At 40.7% G+C, this 24,410-nt stretch overlaps 3 protein-coding genes across 12 annotated transcripts in view; 1 reads left to right on the plus strand and 2 right to left on the minus strand.

Annotated features, from left to right (window-relative positions):
* The window catches only part of ncoa2 (nuclear receptor coactivator 2), an 85,890-nt gene extending 84,282 nt beyond the window's left edge, over window positions 1–1,608 (minus strand). For all 8 annotated transcript variants that reach the window (XM_015955256.3, XM_054751144.2, XM_054751149.2 and 5 more), the window contains exon 1: window positions 1,125–1,608. The gene's annotated coding sequence lies outside the window, so the exon portion shown is untranslated. The remainder of the gene's footprint in view (window positions 1–1,124) is intronic.
* A 1,412-nt stretch (window positions 1,609–3,020) lies between these two features.
* tram1 (translocation associated membrane protein 1) lies at window positions 3,021–12,074 on the minus strand. The gene is made up of 11 exons (XM_015955260.3): window positions 11,942–12,074; window positions 10,592–10,655; window positions 8,135–8,256; window positions 7,939–8,055; window positions 7,796–7,854; window positions 7,620–7,704; window positions 7,373–7,443; window positions 7,155–7,259; window positions 6,923–7,066; window positions 6,107–6,258; window positions 3,021–4,293 (listed from the first exon to the last, which is right to left on the minus strand). Exons 1-11 carry the CDS (start codon window positions 12,062–12,064, stop codon window positions 4,223–4,225), a joined length of 1,113 nt encoding a protein of 370 aa, XP_015810746.1. The 5' UTR covers window positions 12,065–12,074; the 3' UTR covers window positions 3,021–4,222.
* Window positions 12,075–12,225: 151 nt separating this feature from the next.
* Window positions 12,226–21,175, plus strand: xkr9 (XK, Kell blood group complex subunit-related family, member 9). Of its 3 annotated transcripts, none has more exons than XM_054751152.2 (4): window positions 12,226–12,377; window positions 16,498–16,925; window positions 17,380–17,579; window positions 17,655–21,173. In XM_054751152.2, the coding sequence occupies exons 2-4, from the start codon at window positions 16,627–16,629 to the stop codon at window positions 18,320–18,322; spliced, it is 1,167 nt and encodes a 388-aa protein (XP_054607127.2). In that variant the 5' UTR covers window positions 12,226–12,377; window positions 16,498–16,626; the 3' UTR covers window positions 18,323–21,173. The 3 variants fall into 3 exon arrangements, with proteins under 3 accessions (XP_054607127.2, XP_015810748.3, XP_015810747.3); XM_015955262.3 differs by lacking the exon at window positions 12,226–12,377 and adding an exon at window positions 14,554–15,827 and having other exon boundaries at window positions 17,688–21,175; XM_015955261.3 differs by lacking the exon at window positions 12,226–12,377 and adding an exon at window positions 14,556–15,827.
* Window positions 21,176–24,410: the final 3,235 nt, after the last annotated feature.

Raw genomic sequence — 24,410 nt, forward strand, 5'->3', positions numbered from 1 at the left:
ATTACCCCAGTGAGATGTGATGCATTAAAAAAGACTCAAATACTATTCCCACACAAAAGTCTGACCAAAAACACATGATTGGTTGGCAGGGGCTTGCAGAATTTTGTAACAACATGAAGTAACAACTAATTTGTATTGATTTAATCCTTGTGAAGTTGCACAATTCTGGCTTTGCAAAATGGGACACAGGATATTTACAAGTTTCCCTCTGTGCGTTAATCTACATATTTAGTAGTTAAATGCTTAATATTAAAATTTATTTAGAAAAAAATGTGTTTTCACACTAATAAAAAGAGTAAAAAGTAAATGCATCTTTGAGCAGGTCCCTATGCATATCATAAAGTAATGCCAAACCCTTGATTTATACAAAAATCTGAATATTTATGTGATTTTTTTCCTGACATCGGCCTGTTTTCTTTAACTTTCTATTTTGTACAACTTCTTCGGATGTTTCAGTTTGATTCACAAGAGGCTCGGATAACCTTTGGTAAACATCGACAATAACACGGTGAAGCTTGGCAAACGCACACGCTGAACGAATGCTGAAATGTCTTCATCTTATCCAACATGGCAAGCAGTAAACGGGCTTCGCTCCAACCACAACAAACACAGTTAGCTCTCCAACACATGGTGTGTTCGGCCAGGGCTGTCTCCATATTCACTCAGAATCTGCCAAACAGCGACACTAGCCTCCAGCTAACCACTTAGCATGCTAACTACGCTCCTGCTAAACTGACGAACTTTAGCCAATGTTGAACGAACAGTCGCTAACTCAGCACAAAAAACAATGACACATGAAAGTAACGTGCAATCCGATTTGAGATTTAAACGAAACGTACACTCAACCGTGCCTCCACAAAGTACAACAGCACGCACTACGTGCAGTAATTTGTTTTGCAAGCTCAATGTCTGCGCCGTCTAATTGAGTTATCTGCAGAAAACACTGTTGCCACAAGTGGCGAGATTAGCCGAGAAGCTAACGATCGCTAACAGGCTAACGCCGAGGCGAGAGCCTCTGTCAGACAGACACACAGCCGAGATTGAATATCTCTCGCGCTGGATTTCACAACCCAAAACACGCCGTCTATTCTTCACAAGGAGCGCGAAGACATGTTGCTACTTACAATTTGACACTTTTGGCGGAATCCTCGCTGTTAAATTCCGTTTAACCGAAGCAACTCTGACCTTCGCGGTAGTGAAACAACATTTCTGCTGCCTAACTGTGCCGCCATGTTCCTCCTGCTCTGCAAACCAATGCTGAGTGTTTATCTGACTGGTAGCTGCTATCCTCCCCCACACCAAACCACATCATGGGGCTCCAGCAACTCACTCACCGCCGAGGGGGGGCGGCGCATATGCATCCCTACAGCGGGTTACCTGTTAGGATTACGGTTCTGGCTGTTTGATTAATCAACATTCCTCCGTAGGCATTTAATCTGGCAGCCGCCGACAGTTTCTTGGAATCACCACCATAATATTTTAATGTTGTGGAAAGGATCGCGCGCGCTAATACTTTATGGTTTCTCCTGAATAAACCATGATTGTAAAAATTCCGGTTTTAGCCCTTAGGCAAAACAGGACAAGGTTAAACAAATACAATATTTAAATGTAAGATCATAAACATCTATGTGATGTCATATAAGTATGAATATAAGCTTGTGCCGCAAGCAAAACGGCGTTGTTTTCATTAAAACACCTGCAACTATGATTTACAAATTCTCAGTTGTAATAAAAAGTGTGCATTTTTTTAGATAAAAGTGTAATCAACTGAAAATTTATGCTGGAAAACAAACAAAAAAATAATAATCTATCTTGATTTACTGTCCAGTCAAATGCCCATGGATAAAGCAAGCAAGCGGAAGTGCATATTTAATCTTGGGCAACACCACCCCCTAGTGGTAGATTCCTCGTTAAGAGCAAGGTTGGAAAAGTTTTTAGGAAAATTGGCAAACAAAAACTGTTAAATATAATTTTAGGACCCCCAAAGTTACTTAAAATGTAAAAATAAATAAACATGTACCATATTCACTTGAAGTAATCATGAGAAAAGTATTTTTTTAAAGGAAGCAATTTTAAAGGGGAAACAAAATTTGGCTAGCTTTTAGCAACCCCTAGTGTCCGTATGTAGAACTGAAAGCAAAACGTATCTCCTCGATGTGTGTTAGTCTTTTTTTACACCTTAATCTAATAGTTGAAATGTCTCTACAGCCTTCCTTAGTGCCTTCAGGAGCAGTAATAACATATAAATGAACAAATTAGCAGTGTTCATGATCTAAACATGCAGGAAACCTGCTGGAACCAGACTGCAGCCAGGTATGTCAGCTGATTGCAGCATGCCAGTCTGGATGCAAGTGGAATATTCTGGCCACAGGGGGCAATAGGGGATGGGTGGCCTCTAACTCTATAAAGGGTTACTTTAGCACATACTGACCCAAGAAAATGACTCAAAAATATGAAAAATTTGCTAAGTATCCCTTTAATGGCTCGACCTTCACATGAAATGGGTGGGTCTAGGTATAACCACGCCCATTTACACAATCATGACTAGAAAAAATATGGATATCTCCATTGTAATTGAACCATAACAGCATAACTGAATGTTTTAAATACGATTTTATTTTTTAGTTGTGCTACGAGTAGAAATTTTTGATTTTTTAAAAATATTTTATCATGCTTACTTGTATATGAGGTTACTTCATTTCCAACCATCTCCAATTTCGATTGATCTTCACAACCTATCACTTTCCAATGACAACATTGTTATAATGCAAATCAAACTAAACCCATTCATAAATGTACTCCATTAGAGATATTTAACTCAAATTTAAAAATAAGCTGATTCTGGTTTTTGGTGGTCAGTGCAGAGATCCGTACAGCTCTGTTGCAAAACCAATTTTGATATTTTTCTCAGATTGCCAAGAGAATTCAAACTCTGGAAGTAACATTTTCCAAATAGAATCTAGAATTAGCGCTTAGCGACGGCTAGTAATTATTAAATAACGGCCAAATCCAGTCACCAGTGAACTTTTGGTGTTATTTTTCAAACCAGGTCTTTTTATTTTACAGGATAACCCCCAAGATAACAGTGTCTATGCACAGCTGAGTGGTCTCTATAAGTTTATGGCATACAGTCAGCGACAGTCGACTAGGCTCATTTGGCACAGTCAATACTGGGTAATGGGGAAGGAATATTCCATTTGCAGTCCATGCGTTTACAACAAACCTTTCTTGCAGACATTTTCAAGCTAAGCGGCAATCTCAAGACCAAACGTACATCAAAACCATTCCATTTAAGACATTAAAGAGACCAGCAGACTACACATTCAGTCTAAAATGACAGTTGTTGCTCATTTCCTTTTCATACAAAGTTACTGAAACCTAAAAAGCACAAACTGTCATCGACATTATTATTAATACAGCAGCAATGGTGTGAATTCATCATCTGTTGTGATACCAAAGCTGCTCTAAACTCCAATAATTAAATGCTACAACGGGTTACTAAATCTTTGCCAGCAGTTCTGTACAATACTGAACAGTAAATGTACTTACACGTTACAAAATAGTGGCTCCAGATTTCCTCGCTTTCTTTTATACACAATTAATAAGCTATGATAGAAAACTAGAAGATTGCGGCATGGTATGGTCAAAATGTGGTCATCAAAATCTATGATGTCATCTCTAAAGGACAAGGGTTAGCCTACTAGAGTGTACTTCATTTGAGGAAGAAAAAAACTAAATACCTGCAAAAATCCTTCAGGAAGGAGAGTCAGCTGCAAAGACTTAACGATTATAAATACAAGGCAAGAAGGGAAATAAAGTGGAATGCACAGCATCTGAGGAAAAGCATCACATGACCTGAATTGGGAGAAACAGTGAGGTGATCATTCCTGAAGTTTGAAAATTACACACTTTGTACAAAAACAATCTATATCAACAGGCACTTCTTAAATAAGGTCTTCTTTCCCTCATTTTAATCAGGTAATATTTTTTTTTATTCACAATGGAACGGCAGGGGCAGAGATTCAGAAGTGACAGGTGACGCTTGAAATGTTCCTGGGATTTCCAGCTGGGAGGGCAGTCCTGTGAGGGAGTTAAGAAACGCACATGATGGAGGTCAAGTTGCCAGCTGGACACGGCCATGAAGGCCCCAGAAGAGGTGGTTCTTTGAGATAGGTGCGGTTATCTGGATGGGGGGTGAGACTCGGGAATGTTTTTGTTCTTCTTATGATGATTTCTCTTTTCTTGATCTTGGTGAATCGGCGCCATGAAAGTTCACTCCATTTACACCGTTGACTGAAAACAAAGGGAACACGAGTTAGTGTTGATTCAAAAACAGTGTCAGATTTCATTCTCCGCCCACCGCGGAAATGTTTTCGCCTGTGTCCGTGCTGCTCGTCTGTGTTTGTTTAACAAAATGTCAAAAACCACCAGAGGGACTTTAAGAAAAATACGAAAGTCTTCAATGGATGTTCATCTACATCCAATTTACATTTTGAGTCAATTAAAGATGGCCACCACAAACACATTATCATAGCAAATGCAAAAAAAAAAAAAGAGCTATAATTCAGTCCATATTACAGCTACCCCGATACAAGAAATCTACACAAACTGATTCTGTTCTTCACGTTGGACCCCACTGTAGTCTCAGCAGGTCTACCATTGGCTTAGCTACATCTAGCTGGGGCCAATCAGATTGCTTTCATTTTGTAGAGACATTGGGTGGGATTAGCACCGTTACGTCAGAGCCTTTTGACACCGGCAGCTCAGGAAAAGCGCTCGATTGAAACGGCGTTGAGACACGAGCGGATGGAGGTACTTCTACATTTCAACAGTGTATGGCAGCCTGCCCCGTTGATAACGCGTCACATCTCTGCTCTGATTGGTCCTAGCACTGTCCAATTGCATACAGAGAGTTTCAAAGACATTCAAACTCGCCCCACGATCAAGTTCTGTCTATAGGTCGTGGTCAGACTATACGTTTTACGTATAGGATGGCTCGCTAGGCTACATGAATTTGGCATTAAAGTAGTTGAGAATCATCCCCAACACATTCTCGGCACTCACAGCTTGAGTGAGATCTTGGTAAGTAATTGCGACGCTGTTTTTTATGATACGTTTCATGAGATACTAGAAGGATAATGAAATAGAAACCATTAAATGTACCTTTAAACTACCATTTCAGATAGTGTCTACAGCTAACTGGGCTGTACAGTGTGACATATGTAAATTACTCAATCTTTGTGTAAGGAAGAGGCAAAGCCATGGAACGCCACTATGCCAAATAGTGGTTGTAGTCTTTTGTGATGACCAAGTGTTACCTTGTCAATAGTTACTTTTATATTCTGCTAAAATTCCCACATGTTTACTTGTATTATGCTGCACGCTCTAGGGAATCGGGTGGAAATGGGAAGGTGGGGTTTTCCGGCCGAAAATTGGAGCGGTTTTTCAAATCTTTAACGGAGCCGAAAAACAAGCATGCGACCAAGAAGAAACAAAAACCTGCGCCAAACCAAGTTACGTCTGAGAAGGGAAAAGTTTAGTACAACACGATGGTGTTGTGCCTGAAAGAGTTCCACGAACAATTTTTCGTGTACTCGTTTGTTTTTTGTGTGAACGTGAACGGAATTCGCTCGTTTTGCCTGATGAACATTAAGGTGAGCATGCTCATTCTGACGTGTGTGAACGGGTTTAGGAGCGGCGTTGTAAAGCCGCACACATGTACCTCCCATCTGCAAACAAATACCCTTATGTGTCCGCTGCTTTGTATTCATGTTTGTAGCACCTGATCGGGGTAGGACGGGGGAGTCCGTGTCACTCACTCCGGCTCCGACCGGCTCTAAGAGCCGTTCTGATGCGACCAACACATCACCTGAATGGCCACTTTGTTGTAACGTGCCACTTTACATGCCCGGTAATGAAAGGAAAAGTAATTAGATTACTCTGCTACCTAAAAACACAGTAACGCATTAAACCGCTCAGCAGCCAAGAGTCTGAGCGCCAACAGACAAACTTTATCATTTAAAATGTTCTTAGAAACTCCGACATGAAAGACGGTTTTCAAACAGCTAAAGTCTGTTTTTTCCTCCCAGCGTTATCGCTCGCTCACCTTTGTCTTTCTTCGATTTGCCCTTGGAAGGAGCTTGTTTCTTTTTCAAGCTCTGGGCATCGGAGTGCTCTCTCCATCGACGGAGCTGGAAGTTGATGAACTTCCACATCATGAAGGCTTGTGTGCAGCAGATGGCTGACAGGACGGTGATGCTAGTGGACGAGAGGGGGGGAGGGGGGGGAGGCAGAACAATCAACACATAAAAAAACAAACCAAGGATGCACCGATGCCGACACCAGGATGCAGATACCAATGCAGCTGCTTGAAAGTGGCTTCACCGTAATTTGTCATTTTCTGTTCACCTAATATTTTAGCGTTGTGATCACTTCTATTTTATTTTTTATCTACCTCACAGTCTTTTCCTGTTGAAAGCAGAGAAGAAAATAAAACCTGTATTCCAATTCATATCATTTTTGTGTGGTAGAAGCATCGGTATCGGCGAGTACTCAGATCCGAGTATCGGTATCGAATCGGTTTGGAAAAAAGTGGCATCGTGGCATCCCTAAAAAAAAAATAACACTTTCCTTTCAATTTAAACCCTGATCGTCTCCTTGATCTACAGATGGGAGGCTTCTGATTTTAACGCAGAATCAACAGATGCATGCTGGCTGCATTTCACACCAGATCATGTAAGCTTCTGTTAACATTCTGTTAACATCCTCTTCCACAACAGAGTCCTTCCTGTTCATGTCTCACATATTTGAGCAGAAAACGCGTGAAGACTGATGACTTATCCCGCCTGAGAAGATGATTTCTTTTAGATTTCACGTACTTTTTGGGCTCCTTGGAATTATTTCCATCTTCAGAATAACTCACCGAACAAAGAAAATGTTGAAGTTCCCAGCAGCCAAATCGAAGCCTTGATTCTCAGCCGTGGAGAGGCCAAAGCCCACGGTGAGGACAGACAGGGACAGGGTGAGCAGCCGCGCGAGGACAAACAAGACAGCCCAAACGGTGAAACTGTGACCAAAAAAACAAACAATCGTCTTCTATTATTTTAAATTTTAAAAATCTGACAAAATGAAAATAGAAAAAAATAAAACTTCACCCCATTTGTCTGTTCTCGTTGCTAAAGTAGACCAGGCGGGAAACGTGGAACAGCAGCTCCACAAAATAGTGCAGCACCAGCAAAACCAGGCCCAGACGGTTCAGACTGAAACACACACGCAGGAATCTTTTAGAACACCACACACTTCTTTCAAACACAAACAGAACTCCTCAGAACTGCACACATAATTGTAGCTTTTCTCAGGTGGCAGCGCTTACTTCAGAACGTAGGCGCCAGCGATGTGGACCAGGTACAGGGAGATGTACACGAGCTGACGTGGAATATCCTCCTGCACGGTAAACACAAGAGGCCGGCGGGCGACACCGAGAGTGGTCAAAATATTTACGTCGGTGTAGTTCTGCACGTTCATTTCAGCAACACGAGATTATGACTCTACGAAACAATAAAACGCGGGCCGAGGAAGCCAAACAGGCAGGGTTTCAGCCGCATCCCGAAGCAACTCACTTTCTTTGTCTTTTGGAAGTAAAGTTCTGGGAGAGAGTGCAGCCAGTAGCTCAGCTGGCAAATGAAGAAAAACTTCATCTGGAATCTGAAAGAGAAGATTATTTATTTTTTGTTATTTTTATTAAATAAAGTGAAATTTCGTCTCCATTGAATCCTAAAACAACTGAGCGACTTACGGCATCAGTGTGTGAGGATAACCCTTCCACAGAGAAACGGGGTTGGACAGGAAGTTCTCCTAAGAACAAAGAGGCTTTTAAATATAGCGCCTGCCTTCATCAGAAGCGAACAAAAACAAGGCGAATGTAACGGCGGCGCGTACAGAAAGCAGGATGCTCGTGCCCCAGCTGAAGGAGAACAAGTAGAAGGCGCTGAGCTGGCCCGACTCGTTGAACTTGCTGTGCTTGGTTTTGGAGAAGTGCTTCTTCCTGTTGATTTTCTGCAAAGACAAACAACAATAAGCGAGAAATGCAATGAAGAAAAAAACAACAACAAAAGTGTGCGAGTTCCTGGCTTACATCCAGCACATACTCCTGGATGATGGCGTGCATGATGATGGCCACCAGCATGTAGAAGAAAACCGTGGCCAAGTCCTTGATGCCGTGGTGGAAGTGGTTCACCGCCGTCTCCTCCGGGCCGTCTGTGGTGCAGACACTCGTCATTTTAAACGTCTGATTCATTCACTTTGTAAATACGACGCGCGGAAGTTTAATTACCCTAAATCTCAAAGGGTGGCGTTTGGATTAGTGTGTCTCGACTTCTGAATTACACCATGATTAAAAAACATCATAACTTCTCACAAGTGTCCTAAACACACGCAAGCATAGTCCAACCCATAAAAATGGAAGAAGTTGCTTTTACTTGTAATTTATGAAACATTTAAATCGTTCAACTAAGTCAGTACAGACAGAGAAAAAAATGTTGCGTGACATTTCAATAAATCCTAAACTTGAGCACTCCAAGTAACACGTAGAGAAGGTTTTTGCACCTGGTTTCCTTAAATAAATAATAATAAATAAAGCTATATATATGTATATATATATATATATATATATATATATATATATATATATATATATATATATATATATATATATATATATATATGTATATATATATATATATATATCCTTGCCGAGCCTGTAGGTGGCAATAGTTCCACAAAATGTTGGCGTCTTCGCCGAAACATATTCCTTTGATGTGGAATAAGTAGGGGGTGGCAATAACTATCCTTAATGGCGTCCTTCACCGGTGGTCTTCACAGAGCAGTTATCGTGCTAGTGTAAACACATCACACACGTGATTACTTACGTCCACGAGGAAAATTTGCATATCTTTTTGAAAGAATTGTTTTTATCTTCATTTTCACGTGGATGATGGGCCAAACCAAGCAAAAATATCTTCGTTTTGTGGGATGCCCGGCTAGGAGTGTAAATGGCCTCAAACTTAAAGCTACAATAGCAAATTTGGAAAACAGGCTAGCTTAAATTTTATTTTTCATGCCTCTTAACAACACTCTAAGTAGTATAGCTATGAATATATTGTGGAGATAAAAAAAAACTGACAAAAAAGTGGTGCTTTCACTTTTGTCTGAAAACTTCAGCCAATAAGACGGCTAGTACCAAAACCAACTATTGGACGGTCGGTCTCACCGCACTTCCCCGGGCTCTCCATCTATTACGCAGTCACAACTTTAGCAACTCTACTGGGTGAGCGGATACCCTCTCAATTTCAGAGAAGGAGGAAACAGCCGGCTGCTACCACTTCAACTTTAGGACAAACTACCATTTGAAGTCACGAAAAACAAAAGATGGTTTTCTTTTTAATTTTAATTTTTTGAGTTTGACATTACACAACATACTTTAGCAACGCTGACACTGAACAAAAAGAAAAAAGGAATAACAAAAATTCTGTAAAGAATGAAAGTACAATCATTTCATTTAATCGCTAAGATTATATATATTCTTTTTCGCCTTTACATCCACCATTTTCATAATTTCATAGCAAAAATTCCTATCGACATCAGAGTAGACAGCAGAAAAAACAACATCCCAATACATCACATTGCCAAGTACTGTTTGACACATTCCCATCTATCCTGGAATTGAACCACCTTCATTTGCAATATAGACGTCATCTGTTCCATTACATATATTAGTTTAATTCTCTCCTTTCATTCTTTTATAGTTGGGGGGTTTACTTATCGGGGGTTTGTAAAGGATGCCCTATCCCCACTTTGCTGGAGGAATTGTGGGGAGGTGGGGACCACTCCCATATCCTCTGGGATTGCCCAGTTATTCTTAAATATTGGAGACATAAAGGAAGAGTTGGAAATTTTTTTGGGAAAGGAGTTACCTTCACACCTTTCTTCTACCTGTTGGTGGTTACATCAAGCGAAACATTAAATTTGGACCAAAGATATATTGCCCGTATCTTATTATTGGCTGCAATGAAAATTATAACAGTAAAACAAAAGATGTTGAAATGTAGAAAACGGTGACTAGCATTTAGCGCTTTCGATTCGTCTGGCAATGCGGGCTTCTTGTTACGACGGGGTGATACCGTGTTAGTTTTTAAAACAGTGCTTCCCCTACATTCCACCAACACGTCTACCCCCCCCCCCCCCCCCACACACACACACACCACCACCACGGCTGGAAAAATTTCTATGTGAAACACTGTCAAAGCTCTTTCTGTAAATTTGCTATTGCAGCTTTAAGCTTGGATACACAACTATGAAGTAAGGCCCATTTTGCTCCGAAGCCCAGATTTGTCCTACACAACCTTGCCACTGGAAAACTTAAATATAAATCAGGAAGGCTAAATTTAGCTCCAGTAAGAAAAAGCGAAGAAAAGAAAAGGCCTCTCTCAAACAGGTTCGTCTAAGGCCACTCAAGCACCGCTCCGGAATCAAAATGAGAGGCTTCCAGGGAGAAAATGCTTCGTAACAGGACAAATCTAACCGATTCACTCACCGTTTGTTGAGATGGTCACATTGTACTGGACAGTAATGAATATCACTGCAAACTTTGAGGTGACCTGCGGATTTAAACAGAATAAAGGAGCAAATTAAAAAAAGATTCAGTAACTTTACTCTCCAGAAAAAACTAAAAACAGAATTTGAAACTGTGTGGCTAACTTATGCAGGAACTTCTAATTGAAGTGGTGTAATGTCTTCAAATGAAATCAGGTTTATACTGTAAAAATATTAAATTATATTGGAGGGTGATGAGATTTTAACAACAGCCATTTTAAGACAGAAATTCGTAATATATAAACATATGTCAAAGTAACTGACATATTCTGTTAACATATTAACAAAATATTAATATAAACCTTATTCAGACACACAGGTCCAGTATAAAATATTTATTTATTTAACCAAGAAAACTATTGAGATAAAAAACCAAATTTACATCATAGTAATTCAAATATAAAATACATAAAAGTAACAAAGTTAAAAATACAAATCGAAATTGTTTATTTCTGAATAATAACATTAGCAAAATTGCCTTCCACAAACAAAGAAAAAACCTATCAAAAACAAATTTCACATCATTTTTCTTTTCGTTTTACTTTGAAAATCTCAAACAGGAAGTAGCTCTAAATGTGGTTAACTGGATAGCAGAGCGTCGTCACCCTCCGAGCGAGGTTGGAAACAGACGTAACATGAAACAAAATGCGATTTAAAGTACAACACAAAAATGTTTAAACGTCGTGTGTTCGGACCACGGCCTCTGGTCGCGTCGTAGACGAATTCCAGCTCCGAGAGGGTAAACTTTTAGTTTTTTTTGGGTGCAGGCGGGCTTCAGCGGTGACAGCCCTCTGTGTGATTGCCACGTAACACATCTACGCATAAACTAACCAAGAGACGAGTGTTGCAACATATACAAACGCTGAGGTCGATGCAGGTTTAAAATTTGCACCAAAGACACGTTTTAAACAAGCCGGCTTGCTTATAAATATATATATTTAAGATTATGATAAAAAGGATGGGCCTAGAGACAAGTGTTGGAAGATATTGACTTCAAGAAGAAGCCAGATGGAAAGTGAGCACTGTATCCGAAGTCACTTTCTCATATAGTAGGCACATTTACTGTTAAAAAACTAAATTGGTGGTGTTGTAGAGCAAAAACACACGGAGCCAAACCACTGTGCACAGAAAACTTTCGATCACGAGAGGAAGCAATGAGAAGAAAAGGAGACAGCCATGTCAGTCTTCATAACAGATGGGACGAGATCAGCTCTGTTCACCAACTCTTCACGCACCCAGCTCTCGGGAGCATTAAAAACCACCAAGAACCGCACTCAACATGTGGACTCACCTCAAACATCAGCCCGAGGAGGAACACCATAGCAACACAGGAAACAATATCTGCATGGTTCTGGATGACAAACTCGTGGCTCAACACCGGCGGGTTCTTGTTGGTCTTCTTTCGGATCGGCATAGCGGCGCGGTTTTATGCTAACAATCGCTTCCTCTACACGGTTTTTCTCCTTCCAGATGGTGAGATGTTCAGTCAGCTCGCTGTGCTCACTCTCTGCACAGGGCCAGGCAGCTCTTGAATGGCGTGTCACTCCTCTGTTAGTGGGAGGATCCGCGGAGAGAGAGGGCTGCGCCTGGCCTGACCAAAGAGGCGCGTCGGGCGCTCTCTATCGCCCTCTAAAGGCCCGGAGGAGAATGACAGGCCCTAAATTCAGACTGATTCTACTATTCTTATCTGGATGATTGTTATGAGGAGCAACAAATGTCCTAACCAGGTAACAGCAGCCTGCATTTTTAATTTACGGGAGATTTTCAATGAGTGCAAAAAATGAGGAGGCTATGGAAGCCAATCTCTGCTTCCCAAAGGAGAAAAAAGATTACATGAAAAAGTGACTGTGCCTAGTTTCCTGGCAAGTGGGGGGCAGCACATACATTTCAGGATAGTTTTACCCTATACTGCCGTGACTGCTGCAAGTTTTTTTTTAAAATACGGTTAGTGTTTCTTGTTGAGAGAAAAAAACACACAACCTCGGTGTGACTCCTCAGACTTTGATCGTCCTTCAATTATTTCCATCGAGAATGTAATGCCGATGCTAGTTTTTGGGCGGTGTAGGCTCCAGGTCTGCTGGGGGATCTGCGACTGCCAATGACATCAAACTACGGTAATACCACTGGGACAAAATATAATGCATTACTTTTTCAATTCTGTTCTTTCACATAGATTTTGGAAAGCGTTTAGCAGTTTTGTTATTAACATCAAGTTTCAAGTATTCATTTTCAACAACATTTCAATGGATATTTCCAGAGATTAATGGTAAAACTACACATTGTCACTTAAAGTCATTATTATGACTGTAAACTTTGTAATTATTATGTACAATATATGAATATGAGATACAAATTCAGAATTAAAACATACAAAGTCGTGTGTGAGTGTGTTACAGTTAGACGATAAATGGTCATCGTGAGAAAACTAAAATTTGGAAAGTCATAATTATAAGATTCAAAGTCATTATTGTTACTTTAAAGTGATACTTTGCAACTTTTTCATATTTTAAATCATTTTCCTGAGCCAGTATGTGCTAAAATGAGCCCTACAGAGTTAATGAAACGCCATTCAGCCCCTAACGCCCCCTTTAGCCAGAATATTTCACCTGCAACTTCCGAGTTGCTGGTCTGGTCTATTTGACTTTGGAAAAAATGCACATACCTGGTGCTGCAGTGTGGTTCCAGCTTGTCTCCTGTATGTTTTAGGTTGTGAACACAGCCGATTTGTTTAATTTAGTGATGAATCACTCCTGTAGATACTAAGGAAGGCTGAGGAGACACTTCAGCTGTTAAATGAAGGTTTTGAAAAGACAAACACACAGCGAGGAGATAGATTCTGCTTTCGATTCTACAAACAAACAGTAGGGGGTGCTAAAAGCAAGCCAAAACTGGACAGTCTCCCTTTAAAACTCATTATGGGTGAAAGTGAAACTTCAGAGATAAAAAGTTTTAATTTCTAATTCAGATATTTTTTGTCTTTTTGCCTTCCATAAAAATCACATGCAACAATTCACACAATGTCCCATTGTAAGTAAAAAATTAAAACGTTATTTAAAAGCTTTCTTATTGTGTTGCCTGTTTCCATAAAATTATGGAGCCTCTAGATCTTGCTTCGTTGATTCTAAATGTTCTTCTGTATTTTTTAAATAAGATTCTTGATTGTTTCAACATTTATGAACATTTTGTAGAGAAAATGACTCATTAGAGATATTTATTATTTGAATAATCAGAATACAACATTTTAAATTTACAGTCTGGAGTATATGGACCAGCGGCATGGATTACCATAAACCTGTAAAACTAGTGGGCCATTCCCATCTGTGCCGGGTCAGCCCGGCCCGGATAGCTCCAGTCGGCCCCAGCCTGGCCCGGTTGATTCCACATATCCTTGCTTAGGTATGCAAGAAATGCAGTCAGAGACATTTTCAGCTTCTAGGTAATCAGCATGATAATGAATGATAATGAAGTGAGCTTGCCTTAAGCCCATGTGGGCTGATTCGACCCACCAATCAGAGGCTTGCTGTAACGGAAGCTGTGAATTTGCTGTCAGCAGTGGGTGTGTTGGCCCTGGTCAGCTTGAAGCAGACCACCTCAGAAAGAGGGCTGAAAAACAGTATTGTTGCACCCTGAAAAAAGGCAGGCCACCAAGATATGTAAGCAAGCTATGCTATCCGGGCCGGGCCGACCAGGTACAGATGGGAATGGCCCATTACATATCACACCTTCCATTAGAGCATGCCTCTAATTGGTGGGTCGAATCAGCCCACATGGGCTTAAGGCATGCTCAATTCATCATCATGCTGATTACCTAGAAGCTGAAAAATTCTCTGACTGCATTCCTTGCATACCTAAGCAGGGATGTGTGGAATCAACCGGGCCAGGCTGGAGCCGACTGGAGCTATCCGGGCTGGACCGACCAGGTACAGATAGGAATGGCCGATAGATTGTTGCTGCAGATATGAGCAGGCACTGTGCGACTTTTTCACTCGTAGCACTCAGCTTCAGCTCAAACTGTACAACTTCATCGCAGGGCAGATCTCACGAGTCATGCGCTCACACTGCACGTCTGGTAGCAACAGGTCGGACCTAAAAATATGCTAAAAATAGCAGTTTTTACACAACATGTCAAACTTTTTTGTCTTGCCTGTTGTCCTTCGGGAGTGCCTCAGGGGGACACACGGGGATTTATGGGGGTTGGATGAGGAAAACGAAATAAAGTAAATCTGTGTTTTGTGATCAGTTTAATTTGACATGAATACGACAAACACGCTTTCTTGACAATCTTTCTGAGTACAAAAACGTGTAGAAACAAAAACGAACAACGTGTGTTATTGGGGAAATAGCGGGCGAGCGGTGTTGATGCATGACTGCGCATGCGCCGTGAGCGGTTCTGATACTTTTTGGGTCGCAGCTGCTCGCAGCGCCGCTTCAGCAAAATATCAAACACGCCAGAAGTCCGTGGTGTTAATCGCCTCTCATAACCCTCTGTATATTAAATATATATTAATAATATTAATATTAAATACCTCTCAGCACCAGGGGTAAAACAAATAAGGGTCAAGTAGAAACACATAGCTCATTGTTACCTCTTAAATGGGTTCATCTGCACTCAGAGGTGAGAAACTGTCAACCCTGAAGGTTTTGTCTACTTTTAGATCACATGAATAATTGAGCTCCTAAAGGGTTAATGTCTAGATGCACTGCCCACATGACATTCCGCTGCTTAACGTTTGCATAAGGAGCTTCCTTATTTCACCAATATGCACAAAAAGAAACTAAACCTAACAAGCCAGTGGACTTTTGAAATGTGGTCATGAGCCTAATTTAAAAATAAAGTCAACATAACATCAAACTCTAAATATCAAGGTGTTAGCATGTTTACTGCATAAGAAATAGCTATTTATTTTTGAACGTTTTTAAAATGGATTTTTAAACTTCCTGCAATAAGCCAGATTAAAAGAAAGAATACATGTGAGCTGAAGAAAATAAGAAGGAAAACCCCAGACGTGTCATCACTTGCAATCATGTAAGTTCAAGTTATGAATGCACTCTCTTACGTAATTCTTGCACATTATTATCAGCTCAATGGTTGTCAAGGTGGGGCCAGTCAGTCATAAGTGTCAAGGAAATCGACAGAGAGGTACCTATGAATCGCTGTGGCACGCCGGAGCTCTCCAGTAAGTTTTAGACCCTTTGTGATTATTCTTAGTGTTATATTGTTGTGTAAATGCGCTGTGCTGAGTTAGGCGATGGGTAACTTTTATTACTATTTAGTCATAAAACAGCATGAGAATATGAATGAATGTGTTTCAATGGAAAAACTAAAGCAACAAAATGTTGTTTTCTACTCCTTTTTTATTTCACTATTTAATCCAATCCAATCCAATTTTATTTATAAAGCGCATTCACAAGGCATTACAACCAAACAAGGCGCTGTACACTAAAAATGTTAGTTAATTAAACCGGCGTTATACAAACATGTCGAACACAGATAAAAGATAAAAAGGAAATACAACAAAATTCCCAAAAATAACAGCTAAAAATCAATAAGACACAGGGTGAATAAAAAATTAGAAAAACATTTTTTAAAAAGTATTTTAATAAAAAAGCTACATAGTTCCTGTTATTGAGAATGAGTTCTGGGTTTTCTGCTGGCACAATATCACAGCTGCTGATGACGGCACCTAATCAGCTCAATGTGACAAATAGTTTATGGTGGGCTGAAGTGCAGGCCAATATGATTCAGCGCCTGACTGAAGTCAAACTTCAAGCTGTTAAACAAAACTCTCGCCCTTTGAATAAATAGTGTTTTTATAGTTCAATACAACTGTCTCTTTCTTGTTGCAGTGTTCTGGCCGCGAGCTCAAAAATGGCACCAGAAATGGCTAAAACAGTCAAAATGATCAGTTCTCTGGATATCTCTAAGGATTTCTAACAAGTATCGGTATTTATTCCTTGGAACCTGAAGGCAACACAATGCAGCCGTCGGACGTCGTGTTCTCCAAACGGCGGTGGTTATTAAACGCCGGTGGTTTGGCCTTCTATGTTTTGGACATTTGTACCGATGTCGCACTGGCTGTGCAATATTTTGAGCAGAAGCAATATGTTTGGAGTGGAATGACTGTGATGTTTGTGATGGCTGCAGTGGTGGTGACCCAGATCTTCAGCTGCGCTTGGTACTGGGAAGACAAGGATGAAAATAATCAAACCGCACTTGACATGTCAAAGCGCAAAATTGCTGTCCTGCACGTATTTGTGTTGGGGATCAACATGAGGTACGTAAGCGCCCCCAAATGCTGTCACTTAAAAACTCACCTGTTCAAGCTGGTTTTGGTGTGACCTTCATCACCCTCTCCTTGTTCTGCTCTCCCTACCTATCAGGATCCACTGATTCCCCTCTTTCCTATTCACTCTCTCTCTTTCTTTACATTTTTTAATCACAACTGTCTATTTTTGCCCATTTTAAATACATTTTTAAACATTTTCTAAATTCTTTTTTATATTTTCACATTTTTTGTTTTTGTGAAGCGCCTCGTGAGTTTTACCTTGAGAGGCGCTATAGAAAGGATCTTTTCTTCTTCTTCACTTGAAATGTGCAAAGAGCTAATCAAACACTGACAGGGCGGTGTGATTTGCTCAAAGTGGAATGGGCGCATTTCTGTCAAATGCATCATTGAATCGGTTGGTTGTATTGTGTGGCACGATTCATTAAAGGCTCTTTGTTGCTAGGTATTATTACCTGCTGAAGGAGGGGTTCAGTGTTTGTTGGAAAACAAAACAAGCAGCAGCAGCAAATATTCACCACAAACTCTTCTGGATGGCTACTGATCTGAGCATGCTGAAGCTTTTTGAAACTTTCCTGGAGAGCGCCCCCCAACTCCTCTTACAGCTTTACATACGAGGGTACAACGAGTGGCCCCTCTTGCAGAGTAAGTAGAAACAGATATCACATCATGGATTTCTTATAGAAACATCATTCCAGATTGCTTGTTGCTCTCTTTCAGTTTTCTCTCTGGCCTTTTCTTTCTGCAACATAGCCTGGTCCCTGGTGGATTATTGGCACTGCCTCCGCAAATCTCTTCCCAACGTCAAAGATAAGTCCTCGCGCCTCCCCACAGCGGTCTACCTCATCTACAAAGTCTGCACCATCACCAGTATAATTCTAAGCTACAGCCTATACGTCACACTCAGCATCTACAGCACAGTGGGCATCACCATCATCTGGCTGCTGGGAACAACATGGGTCCACTTACTTCAGACCAACTTCTGCTCGTCTAGATGTCTCGAGCTTCTCTACCGGGCTGTAGTAGGAGTTATCCTCATTTTCAGCTTTTTCAACGCAAAAGGAAAAAACACCAAAGAAGTCATGGTGGTGTATTACGTCTTCTACAGTTTAGTATGTGTCACTGCTCCGTTGCTGTTGGCTTTCCTAAAACCAGAGATGCGGACGGCTGTGTTTTTATGGACAGTCGGAGGTTTAATCTACGGAGGTTTGTTGTTTGGGCTGTTGAGTCTCCATATGTACTACCGCTTCCTTCACCCCCCAACTTCTAATGCAAATGAGGAGAATGGCCTGAGTAATCAATCCAGAGACGATGAGGCAGATGAAGTGGATGGCCCGAGGCAGGAAACAATAACAAATAAAAGGTTAAAGACATTTTTGCAGCCTTGAACTGATGGGCCGTAAAAGACTCTTCCACAAGCCAAATAACCCAACCTGTCCTGTCCTGACGTACATTTTATATTTTATTTTTATTATATTTCATATTATTGGGCTTGTGAGATTTTAGGTGAATTCAGGTGCTGATTATATATTATTTTTTAATTTTATTTAAGAATAAATCAATAGTATTGATAATTATTTGGAAAATTGTTACAAATGTGGATAAAGACGACAAAAGCAACACAAACTTCAGAAAACGCTAAATTCAAAGTAAACTAAAATGTTCACAAAATGCAACGTTTCACTCTTTTGAAGCTTATTTTTCTGTTTTCTTTGACTATTCCTACACACATTTATTACCAAAACCAACTGAAGCTCAGAAATGCAAGTGCATGTGTTTCTGTTTGTGAATGTAGTGCCCACAGTGAACACAAGGCGGTGCTATATCCACACGTTTCAGTTCAGACACTCGGCAGATGACTTGAAATGTTCTACAGGATCAAACTGATTCTACAGCAAAAATACTGTCTTAAAGTGTATTTTAAAACTATTTCACTAACGGGAAAAGGAGGAAAAAATAGTATTTGATGTGATGACCTTTGTGCAACTGATACAATAGCAAAGGAAAGGAAAGGAACGACAGATGAAAGGCACACCTCAACTTCTCCTTGAAATCACAAGATATCCAACAGCACCATCAGAGCAGAACTGACTATTAAACTATAAAATCTGGAAATACCCATCTACAGCCTGGTAAGTAACCTGCACACTCTGAATGTGAAAATCTCATCCACTCACCTGCTCATGATGATGTTGTTTTTAAAGGGACTTTACGGACTTTTGAATTTTTATGCTCGCAATTGCCCCCTCAGGCCAAAAACGTTACAGCAGCTCATAGGCTCTTGCCCGAGGTGCGCATGCTGTACGTGCACACTCCTTAACGAAATTAACAGCTGAGACAGTCCCGTGTGTGTGTGTGTGGCCCGGAGGACAGAGGACAGGAGAACGCACAGCGAATTAATAAAATAATTTGTTTCTGTACTTTTCTCTTCAGCACAGCCAACAAAGGTATAAGATGGGTCAGTCCTCCTGCATGCTCAGATAATTACCTTCCCTTGCTTGAAAAATTGTTCCAAAATGAAAGTTGAACCCACATCTTTTTTATCTGTGAATTCAATGCCGTTCGGTGAGTCTCAAATAAAAATTTGGGCATCTTACTGTAAAAAAAAAATACCATTAATGTAAAAAAGAAACTCTAAAAGATCTATGTTCACATCCAGAATCAAACCCAGGTCTTCTGCATGGGAGTCAGACATCTTACAAGGTGAGCTACACTCTAGTAACATTCACAGTATCTAACTTTTATATCCTTGATGACAGCTGAAACAACGTCAAACCAAAGAACGGTTTGAAGCGAAAATGGCTATTTTGTTGCTAATTTGCAGGAAATATCTAGAAGAAAGTAGCTAAGGGTCCTCAGAAATGTAGTTAGGTTCATCACTAGGCGTTAGGAACAGCGACAAAGTGACACTACCTCTCTCTGCTGCTAAAGCTACTGATAGCAAATGCTACGTGTTATGCCTGAGCGTGAACGCACATGAAGCAGCCTGCTCGACCCGAACATCTCTCTTTTTCTGTGATTTTACAGAAAAACAGGCAATCACAGTAAAAATGCCAGGGCTCGTTCTACAGGACCAGGGCATTGCAGGAGAATGTATGAAGAAGAAATTTATTATTTCTATACATGTTTTGGCTGTCAAACTTCCATAATGCCCCTTTAAGTAGAAAATGACAAATTATAGCTAAAGAAATACAAATCAGACCTATGTGAATCAAAACCTAAATAAATTTATCTGGAATGGATTTTTAATTTTTAGTCAGGGAAATTTAATTAAAGCAAAGAGTTGGGGCTCAAAGCTTATACTGCAACCAGCCACTAGGTGGTGCTTTGACATTCTTCTGCGTAGTTAAACACACAACGTATAACTCTTCTTCTGTAACATTTAAATACCATTTTACCTTTTGCTTTTATTTGTGAATTACAGTGGTCCCTCGCTATAACATGGCTGACCTTTCGTGGCCTTGCAGTTTCGTGGATTTCTCTGTGCAATTTTGCATGCATTTTTTTTTACAGCGCATTGTGTTCTGCATCCAAAAGTACAAAAGTTTGAATGTTGAGTGTTTAAACAAGAGATAAAAGTCTGAAAATGTTAATATCCGTCTAAGAAAGCGTTTAAAGTATGTAGTGAGGGGTTTTACAGCCTTTAAACGCCGTGATGGTGCACTGAGACAAACATGTCTGCGGAGCATGAACTGTGCCATGGCTGGAGCGTATTTAAATACAGGAGGGGGAGACAGGAGTCTTTATGAGACGACGAGAGATTGAAACGCTGGAGTGTGTGTGTGTGTGTGCATATAAAACTGCACCCATGCTAGAAATAAAATGATTGAGAAATGTACATTCTGGTGTGTTTTCATGTGTGTGTGACCCCAACAATATAGCGGCGTACGCAAACACAAACACCTATGATAATTGTAAAAAATGAAGCTGACTACTTTGCGGATTTCGCCTATTGCGGGTTATTTTTAGACGTGTAACTCCCGTGAGAAACGAGGGACCACTGTATTACTGTTTAATTGCTCTCAGATGCTCTCGAATCGCATCGGCCTTGAACTAAATTATAATCTCTGCTACTTGTTATGCTCGTTCCCATCGTTATCCTCACAGATTGAAAGGTAGCAGCCAAACATTTCCACTCTCCTTGCTCCAAAAGGATGGAGGAAAAGGTCACGGATGAGTTAACTAGAAATAATAAACCCGTGCTAATTTTGTTTTGACTACCAGCAAAATATTGTGAGTGAAGCTATAGAGTCCAGGACGCTGTTTCTTCCTTTCCTCCTGGCCAGAGGGGGCAGGGGTGGCTCAGCGTGAGCTCACCTGGGAGGATTGCTGACAAACGGCAGGATCCAAAAAGCTCTGTGGCTTTTGGTTCATCTCTTTTAATTCCATCAATCTCCGAATCTGTGAGTTGTTTGGCTTTAATCTCGTCAAGAGCACTCCATAAAATTCAAACTCCAACAAAGGAAGAAACTTTTGTTGGAGAGGAAACGAATCCTTGCCAGGTCATTACCACAGAATCCCATTTTATTGTGGACATACCAACTTGTCAATTCTTGAGTGCTGTTTTCCTTTTCTGTCCAAAATAGTCAGAATAAACAAATATTACGAAGAGTTGTTATATCAGCATGCTCGGGGGGGGGGGGTTCCTGCCTGAAACAGATGATTCGTCATTCAAAAGAACAGAAAATCACATCCTTTCCATTTAAGATGATGGATGCTCCCCTCCCTGCTCACCACCATATATTTGCTCAGGCTGAGTGGACTAATGCAACGTAAACCTGCCAAATAGACTTTTACTGGGAGAAGATGCATGTGGAGTCCTGAGCAGTCCTCTCCTTTCTGTCATCCTTTTGCTTTAGCTAAACCGTGCATACTTTTGGTTGTTACTCACCGTCGATCGCGCTGCCAAGGAGCAGTCACAAGTCATTGAGATGAAATGTGTTGAGTAAAGCATTACCTCCCTCTCTCTGGGAGAAAACAAGCAGAAAGAAATCTGGCGTGCACGTCTTCACTGCAATTTCCACTTCTGGCACCGAGAGCGTAATACCAAGTAATCTCTCCCTCCGATCTCACTGAGAAGCGCCCGAGAGGAAGACCGGAGTTGTCGGTGAAAATCTGAGAAACTAGAAGCAAGTGAGAATGCTGATCTCCTGGGCTCCACGGGTTCTTATTTTTCATATTCAAAACAAAACATACACTATTATCAAAGTAAAAACAACAAAAGGTCTGTTTGTGGTTACGTCATGTCAACTTCACCCACAGCCTTGACACCTGACCTCTCCATAACCACCACTGCACCTTTTGCCGAATCTTACCGTTTTGTTTTCAGTCACCACATCCTGAAGCAGCCGGTCAGGACGGGGACGCTCTTGGCGTACGCCTTCCCCACAATTTGTACAGACACAATAAACCCCAAAAGGAAAGCAGTTTTTCATTACGGCTTCAAAGTCCACATAAACCATGATTAATGAAGCCCAGAGAGATGCTGCATGTCTTTAATTATTACGACTCGACCGCTGCGCTAGCGCCCTGAGATGCATTAGCAGAGTTGGCGATCTGTAAACGTCTGCCATGGTGCGTTGTCTCACTCTTGGAGAATTTCCCGAATGAGGAAGGAAGGAAGCAGGTAGGAGAGGAATGAATGATCCCCCCCCCACCCTCCCCCCATCCCCCGCAGTGGCACCGAAATTTGTTTAATCACTGTACATGCATACTTATGAATGAGTTTGGGCAGTGACAGATGGGAGAGCAGGCTGGGGATAATTACATGCAGTGGGCTGCTGTGTGATCAGAGCGTGGCATTGCATTACCCAGAGGGTTCTGTAAATAAATTCCTTATGCAATGAATGAAGATATTGTATAGCACGTTATGCCAGGCACAATAGCATTACCATTGTTGCTATTTGGGCTTTGGCTCCAGATAGTTGTTGGTGTTGTGTGACCAGAACCACAACAGAGAAGTAAATCCAGGCTTAAGCAGAAAAGACGTCAGATGAGGTCGGTCAGTCTGCAGTAACAAGTTACAGTGGAGTAGATTTCAAACACATATTTATTCTCTGGGAACTCTTTTTTTTCTGATTTAAAGTCACACAGAGCGGTTTCCTGCTGCTCTGCCCTACTGGTTGAAAGTGGAATAACAACTGTCATGAAAAAACCCTGCTGTAGTCAGCTGTAGCTAGTGCTAACAATGAGCTGACACTAACATGAGCCATCTAAGTAAAAAGATCCACAATGTTGGACAAAAAATATTATTACTTACAATTCCGGTTGCAACAAAGCCAGGTCACCATCAGTCTGTGATTTTGTAACCTCCTTTAGCTCCCTCAAGCTAGCGTGGGCCACGTCGATGTTCACTCTGGCTTTAGCTCTTTGCTTCACCTCCAAAGACATTACTCCCTTACTTTGACTTCCAGGCTCCGCCATGATGCCAGCAGAGAAAGCAAACTTCTCTTTTTTTCTTCTTGTGCTTTTTATTGACAATCGGCAAACAGAAAATGCTAATCGCTAGCATTACAGCTAACAGCTGTAAAGCAGGTAAAGAGCGCCCCCTAGGACACCTACCCACTCCACAAAACGATCAAGTGCGGTTTTTGGTGTGCAGAGGTCTGCAGAGTGGTGTCAAATATGAAACTGGTCAAGCCTGTAACTCAACAATCACTGAGATCATTGTTAAAGCTCAAGCTTAAAGTTTAAAAACCTATTTAGTGTATGACAATTAAGAAACAATGCTAATTCCATCTTATAGTTCTTTTTAAAACACAGAAAGGTTTTATTTACCTGCAACGTTTCGGTTGCGGCTGCAAACACCTTTCTGTGTTTTAAAAAGAACTTGAAGATGGAATTAGAATTTCAACACAGCAAGAACACACCAAAGATGATTAAAGAAACAATGCTACATTTTAAATCCGAAAAAAATCTGATAAATAAGAACACAGGTGCTATTCTGAAGCAATGGCATCCTCCGTTTGTGCTTGGAAGTCTTCGTTTCTGAGTTCAAAGTTAAAACTCCACACAAACATTCACCAGTCAGAATTCCAACTAATTTAGCTCCAGCCCAGATCTTAAATCCAACATGCCTGCCTTGCACATAAGTAATGGCAACAGCTGCAGTAAAAAATATATATTTACTTTTAATTCTGTTGGTTTGTATCTCATGATATCTTTATAAGGAAATGTGTTACAATATCCGAATGCACAGGATGCAAAGAAATAATTTTTTTTTGCCTGTATTGCAAATAGTTTGGTATGACATCATTCTCAGATCCAAGTTCTGACATCCAAGATAAAAGATTGATCCAAGAAAGGTAGTAATTACGTGAAACCTGGTGATGGCTGCAGAAAGATCTCTTTACAAGAAGATGAAGACAAGGAAATAAGAAATAAGTGATGTCAGGCAGTTGAAGTGCTATTAAGACTGACAAGAAGATGCAAAACTCCATCAGCTTGGAAGAACGTCAGCTTATTCCACTACAGACA

The sequence above is a fragment of the Nothobranchius furzeri genome, chromosome 7 (genome assembly GCF_043380555.1).
Source record: "Nothobranchius furzeri strain GRZ-AD chromosome 7, NfurGRZ-RIMD1, whole genome shotgun sequence".
Taxonomy (NCBI): domain Eukaryota; kingdom Metazoa; phylum Chordata; class Actinopteri; order Cyprinodontiformes; family Nothobranchiidae; genus Nothobranchius; species Nothobranchius furzeri.